The sequence below is a fragment of the Salvia hispanica genome, chromosome 4, assembly GCF_023119035.1.
Source record: "Salvia hispanica cultivar TCC Black 2014 chromosome 4, UniMelb_Shisp_WGS_1.0, whole genome shotgun sequence".
Classification (NCBI taxonomy): Eukaryota; Viridiplantae; Streptophyta; class Magnoliopsida; order Lamiales; family Lamiaceae; genus Salvia; species Salvia hispanica.
This window is the reverse complement of record NC_062968.1, coordinates 17,177,487-17,184,537: the sequence shown is the minus strand read 5'-3', so window position 1 is coordinate 17,184,537 and position 7,051 is coordinate 17,177,487. Positions and strand designations below refer to the sequence as shown.

Here is a 7,051-nt window from a genome sequence, read left to right as displayed (position 1 = left end):
TGACATGATTGACATGATTGCAACTGACGTAGTTAACATAGTATGTAATATAATGTCAACAATTTGTATAAAGTGTCAACAACTTGGAAAACAAATATTATAATTAAAAAAGAAACTTAAAAATTAACATAATTATATTAGTTGTTGACATGGCTAGTACGTGTAGTTGACATGACTTAAAATTGTTATTAACATGTTTTCTATGTATAGTTGACATGGCTTGTACATGTAGTTGACATAGCTTGAAACATAGTTGACATGACTAGTATATGTCGTTGACACGGTGTGCACCATAGTTGACATAATTGTATTAGTTGTTGACATGGCTAGTACGTGTAGTTGACATGGCTTGTAACATAATTGACATGACTTGTACGTGTAGTTGACACGATATGTACCGTAGTTGACATGACTTGTATGTGCCGTTGACACGATGTGCACCATAGTTGACATAATTATATTACTTGTTGACATGGCCAGTATATATATAGTTGACATGATTTTTAAGTTGTTGACATGTGCACCTTAAAAACATGAAGGAGCACGAAAGTAAGGCAGGTCCAACTTGTATTGAAATGTCAACAAATTATAACCAAATATCAACACCTTGTATAAAGGTGTACAACTCAGAAAACAAATCTTAAAATTAAAAAAACAGAATCATAAAGTAGATGTCAATAGAGAGTAAAATCAGATATAAACAACTAACAAGAAAATGTCAATAATTTGTGGTCTATGTCAACAACTAAAAAACAACTCTGACTATTAAAAAAAACAATCATGTCTGCTTTCTGCCACAACTTCTAGCATTATGATCGGTAACTTTGTGACACTTTCCACAACGCCTATGAGGTTTATTTGCTTTTTCAATTGCTTTCTCTATGCTTGACTTAATCCTGCTTTTCTTGTCACTTGCACCCCCTTTTGTACTAACCACATCTGGAGCATGTGCAGTTATTTCTTCAGGTACAACAATATCATATATGTTCATGATTGAATCATTTTTATCAACAGACGACGATCCAGCACAGTCATCTTTAAAGATTTGAGGACCAATACCCGCAAGCAAATTATCCAAAGCAATCAAATGATCTTTATTCCTAAAAGCACGTTGATATAGACCAAAGTAACGTCCATGACACCTGTTAGCAATCTGTAGTTTGTCATCTTTGTTAGAACCTGCACACATATAAAATGTCAACACCCTATATAAGATGTCAACAGCCTATATAAGATATGTCAACAGCTTATACAACACATGCTAAAACTTAAACTGAAATATCTATAGAAAACAGTTTGCATACCTCTGTCAGACGCACTTTCATCACTCGTGAGACCATGAACTGCCTTTAGTAATTCACTTTTAAGCCAACGGTTACCAACATATTTCTCTGGAATATTGTTGACATCTTTGTTTATGAGGATGAAGAAAAGGTGGTTGCATAGATAACCACACCTTAAAAATAGTTTACACTCACATTCATATGACTCAGTCTCTATCTCATGTGTAACTGTAAAGGTCAATTTCTAGCATCAGAAACTTTGAAGACCTCGATGTTCTCCAATGTGGACATGCTAATCATCCGACAACTCTTATTAGCCTCAGCAATCAATTCTTGTACCACTCTAAACATCCTATCTGTGTATATAGATGCCAATTGCTTCTCAAATGCTAAATCAGTGACATATTTTGGAGTCATTACCGAATCATAATAGTCAAGCCTTTCAGTTTGATTCCTTTGAGCATCAATGACATTATTATACTGAAGAGTGAAGTCAACAAAATTAAATAACGGTTTCAAGTACCTCTTAAAAAAACTGTTTTCAGATTTTGAAAAAGATGTTGTTCTCATTAAAGAACCCATAGGAGCATCTCTAAAGAAGGCTGGGATCCACATATGTTTAATAGCAAACATATTCTTAAACCATTTATGATCTTCTACACCATAGTTTTCAACAATACTAGTCCATAATATATCAAACTCATCCGGATCTAACAACTCTGACCAAACACAAGACTTAAACTCCTTACTAAACTTTTCTCTATCAGAAATAGATTTAGGTATCTTCTCAAACAACTTGCTCATAATATGCCACATGCACAAACGATGCCTTGTACCAGATAATACCTTCTCAATGGCAAGCCTCATTCCCTAATCTTGGTCAGTGATTATGATTCTTGGAGAAACACCCATGCATTCAACAAATATAGTGAAAAGCCATCTACAACATCTCCAAACATATGGTAATGTTTCCGAGACTCAGCATCAGACCAAAATAAGCTCATTAACTTATTATCATCAGGTGATAATTGATACTTGTAAAAAAAGCCTTCACAAATTCTCTTATTCTATTGCATCTGATTTAGGATCATTTGAACATCCACTTCTTTCAGTTTCTCTTTAATATCACGAGAACAATTCCTAACATCATTCAATGTACACCCAACAACATCATAACCACCTAAAAACTCCTTTAATAAGTTGAAAGTTGAGGTAGGACCGATGTTAGCTTTGGTGCAATCTTCAACAAACTTGTGATGAACATCATTCAAACTGCGATTACCTTTCATAAATCGCTTATGATCTTTGTCAACCATAGCATGATTGTGTTCCTCAATGAATTGATGCACAAGGTAATACTTAACACCAAAGTCAAAAAAAAAAAAACTTAAAACTAATCCTCGCTCCACATCCACACCTTTTGGTGCCACGTCTACGTCTTTTCTTTGAAGATACTTCTGTTAGGATTGGTATACTGAAAAGCATATTTCGAGCATTTTGCACGGATAGAATTGCTTGTATACAATAAATTCTACAATCCACTTTTAACCCAAGGCGAGAAGAAGTAATTTTATCGCATTGATGTTTGCTTGTGCATTTATAAGATGTTTCTCAAACATTTAAATGTATAAGAAGCAAACAAGTCTAATTTTTCTACATAGTAGACTGGTCGTGAACGATGTTCACAGAAGGTGACGCAGTCGGTCCTTTGTAGAAGAGAAATAGAATTTCACAACCTAGATAGGCTTTGGCTACCTATCGTGAAAGGTTGCAATGTCAGTCCGCATGTTTCCTTACCTTAGGAAATAAACGACACTGGTGTGGTATAGCACTGAAGGATCTAACTGTTGAGATAAGTCTTTCTTGCTATTTACTGAAAGACGAGGTCTCGGTGATTATTATTTCTTAATCATTGTTGATATAACATTGAGCATACGTTATTGATTATGCACTACTTTGATTTATCAAATGGTGCGGATTTTTCGCAATCCAAGAATCCTGATATCTTGGGTAGTGGTGATCAATGTCTAGAGGTGCTAGTATTGTTATTGCAATGAATCGTGTGCTGGGTGAGTCCAGTTTGATAATATCCTCAAGAGGTGTTCGAAAAAGGTTTTATTATTCAGAAACCCGGCCGGTTGGAATTTATTCCAGAATAATAAATAAAGATTTTGAACTAGACAACTCTTGGAAAAAGATATTAATTAATTAAAGTCAAATAGCAGACTTAAATTAATTAATGGATATTTATATCTTAAACACGGGAAATAATAAATTAAAGAGGTAAAGCCCGGATTACTCGTAATTTGGGATTGGACGGGCAGTCAATATTATTATACTATAGTGGATGATAATAATATTCTGTTTGGACTTGTATTAAATTGGGGCTCAATTTAATTAGTATAAGTCCAACAGGTTTGGCCCAAGTCCAACCTCCATGGATCCCTAATCTGGCCCATCATAACTCAATATAAAAGGAGATTAGAAAGGAGATTTAATTCATTTTAACACATTAATTTTCGTGCTCCCCTGTGGGAGTGGACGAAAAATCAGTTTTTGAGAAAATCGGTTTTTGAGAAAATTGATATTCTGTCTTCTTTCTATTCAAGCCCTTTTCGATTCTGACAAGCTTTGCCCACCCAAAGGTCAATTATCTGAGTTCGGGATACAGATTAGAAGATTCGTGGTCGAGTACGAAGATCTTCATGTGGAGAAGGAGCAAGCAATCGTCGATTCTTTGGAGAATCAGATCGGTAACCCTAATCCGTAGGAAATTCATGAATTAGGGTTCTTATTCCTTGTTTGTGAATTATATGTGTTCTAGCGTGAAATTGATTGTTTAACATGTGATTAATTGATCCCATAATCGGTCAAATAGATCTGTAGATCTGATTTATTTGTTTATGCATGACTTCCGCTGTGCAAGGGGCACCAAACCCCAACAATTGGTATCAGAGCCAATTTTTGGCTCTGATTATGTGGAGTAATTTTATGTTATGTGAATTTCTTGAATGCATGATTGTTGTTTATATGTTTTGTGCGTGTAAACTATGCTCAATTTTGCGCGATGAAACCCTCGGAGAAGAAATAAATTATTCGCTGCAATTTGTTTTCTTTTTGTCGATGGTTTAATCATTACATGATGGTATAATCATAACTTAAAGTAATGATTTCATGTTATGTGTTGTATGCGACGCATATTTTGTTGCCGAGAATCAAATAAGTAATTATTTGTTTGAATCAATTTGTGTGATGGGATTTTATACTCATTCTGTGTTTTAATGACATGGCTTGATATTGTTTTCTAATTGATTAACCTCTTTTGGAAATTTGGTTGTATAATCCCTGTCGTGAATCTGGATTCTAAATTGAATTGGGGTGAACATGGATTTATCAATATCTATGTAATCAATTCGTGGAGAAATTGGCAACATGGGAGCCCGCAAATCGCTGGAGTGCGATAACTGCAGCAGCGGCATCTGCGCAATAGCACCGGCAGCATCGGAGAATCTGCTCGATGGTTGCAACGTGGAGATTCAAATGTCCACGGCGGATGATTAGCCCTGCCAGGTTGGGCAGTTCTCGGGCTTGGAGGAGGCTGTTGTCATAGCAGCCGCGAAGCAGTGGGAGCCACGCATCAGTGGGGAAACGATGCAGCGACGACGCAGCAGCGTTGACGTCGAGCAGCAGCGGCGTCCCTCCGTCAGCAGCTCCTTCAGCAACGTCGGGCTGGGCAGTTTGCCAAGCAGCCCAGGTGACGTTTCCGGGCTTGTGTGGCAGTGCAACATTCCAAATTAGTTAGGGTTTTCCTAAATCCTAGGAACTAATTTGGAGAAAATTTCTAAATTAGTTAGGGTTTCCTAACCCTAGGAATTAATTTAAGATATATTTCAAGATATAATTTCGAATAACTTTTGAATATATCAATTTCATTGAATTATCTAAAATATATTTTTGGATTAATGTGATTTTCATCCTTATTTTTATGGATTTAGATAGATTAAATTCTATCTAGATAAATCCTAGATAAATTCGGATGATAATAATTAATTTTATTGTGTCTTATGGATTTATATAGATTTAATTCTATGTGAATAAATCCTAGATAGACTAGATAAATTAATTAATTATATTTGGATTTTATCCTTATTTTATGGATTTAGATATATTTAGATATATCTAGATAAATCCTAGATAAATTTGGATAATAATTAATTTTATTGTCTTATGGATTTATATAGATTTAATTCTATGTGAATAAATCCTAGATAGACTAAGATAAATTTTAATTATGTTTATCCATATCTTGTAGATATAGATAGATTTAATTCTATCTAGAATATATCTTAGTTGATTTGGATAATTAAAATCCATGTTTATCTTTATCTTGTGGATATTTATAGAATTAATTCTATTTAGAAAATATCCTAGTAGATTTAGATAATTAAATTTGTCTCTATCTTATAGATATTGATAGATTTATATCTATCTAGAATATATCTTGGTAGATTTAGATAATTATTTAATCCAGTAATGTATTATCATTTGGATTTAAGATAGATTTAGTTCTATCTAGTTAAATCCTAGTTGAATTAATTAATATTAATTCTAGTTTATCCTAATTTTATGGATATAAATAGATTTATTTCTATTTAGAAAATATCCTAGATAAATTTGGATAAAGATAATACAAGATAATCCTTATCTAATTGGATTTTGATAAAATTAATTTTATCTAGAATAAATCCTAATAGATATGATATATTCTAGTTTCTTATTCTAAATAATCTAAGATTTTTGTTAATCTTGGAATGATTGGATTTTATCTTCATCTTATGGATTTGGAGAAATTTGTTTCTATCCTGAAATATCCTGGTATGATTTAGATAATGATAATCCAAGGTCAGTCTTATCTTGAGTTTTAGGATTTGATTTTATCCATGTAAAATCTAGAATAATCCTAAGAGGATTTAGATAGATTAAATTCTATCTAGGTAAATCCTAAATTAATTTGGATAACCATTATCCAAGATAAACTTATCAAATCTGAAATTTCTATTTTGGATAAGATAAGGAATTAATTATTTAATTAAATCTCCCTAGATTTATTAAATAATTTCAATAATTATCCAGTGTGATTAATTACCATGAAGTAAATGGATTTGTCTATTTATTTGGTGATTATCTATTATAAGTGGATTAATCTGCCTTATCTGCTTATGTGATAATTATGCAAAAACCATGTTCAAAATAACTAAGCGATAATTACAACAGTGCGTTGTATATGGTCTCCATAAATTGGTCTATATATGAAGCAGTTTCTAATATTATCGCGACCCACCTTAGTGGGAGCAATAATCCTACGAAATAGCAAGTTCATAAGATTAGACTTCTTAATAGTAAATTGTTTAAACTAGAAGCATGTTTCTAATATTATCGCGACCCACCCTAGTGGGAGCCATAATCCTGTGAAATTGCAAGTTCATATGTTTAAACATATTTATGAGATAGCTATGGAATTTTGTTAGTGGCGTACGACCTTCCCTAGAAGGAGTATCAAAACAGAAATGAAATTTCTAGATGCAAATATTTATGGTAAAAGCTTAGGCAATATTTGGCGGCCATGCCACCTTAGTGGTCTCTGGACTATTCGTCGGTATTGTGACCAGGAAATTGTTGGAATCCGAATTTGTATGACCTCCCTAGAGGCGTACTTATTTTGGTTTTGGCAGTTGCGAGATACATAAATTGTTTTGTGGTTGTTTGCA

At 33.4% G+C, this 7,051-nt stretch overlaps 1 protein-coding gene across 1 annotated transcript; it reads right to left on the bottom strand.

Moving 5' to 3' along the window:
* Positions 1-778: 778 nt before the first annotated feature.
* Positions 779-2,150, bottom strand: LOC125220494. Its single transcript, XM_048122662.1, has 3 exons — positions 1,807-2,150; positions 1,305-1,456; positions 779-1,179 (listed from the first exon to the last, which is right to left on the bottom strand). Exons 1-3 carry the CDS (start codon positions 2,148-2,150, stop codon positions 779-781), a joined length of 897 nt encoding a protein of 298 aa, XP_047978619.1.
* Between the last annotated feature and the right edge of the window lie 4,901 nt (positions 2,151-7,051).

Bases quoted from the DNA above. Each gene is read 5' to 3' on its own strand.
- LOC125220494 (XM_048122662.1), bottom strand. From the start codon at position 2,150: ATGAGGCTTGCCATTGAGAAGGTATTATCTGGTACAAGGCATCGTTTG. The intron at 1,457-1,806 runs GTACTTGAAACC...ACTATTTTTAAG, and splicing joins GAAAACAGTTTTTTTAAGAG to GTGTGGTTATCTATGCAACC. The intron at 1,180-1,304 runs GTATGCAAACTG...ATATGTGTGCAG, and splicing joins TGAAAGTGCGTCTGACAGAG to GTTCTAACAAAGATGACAAA.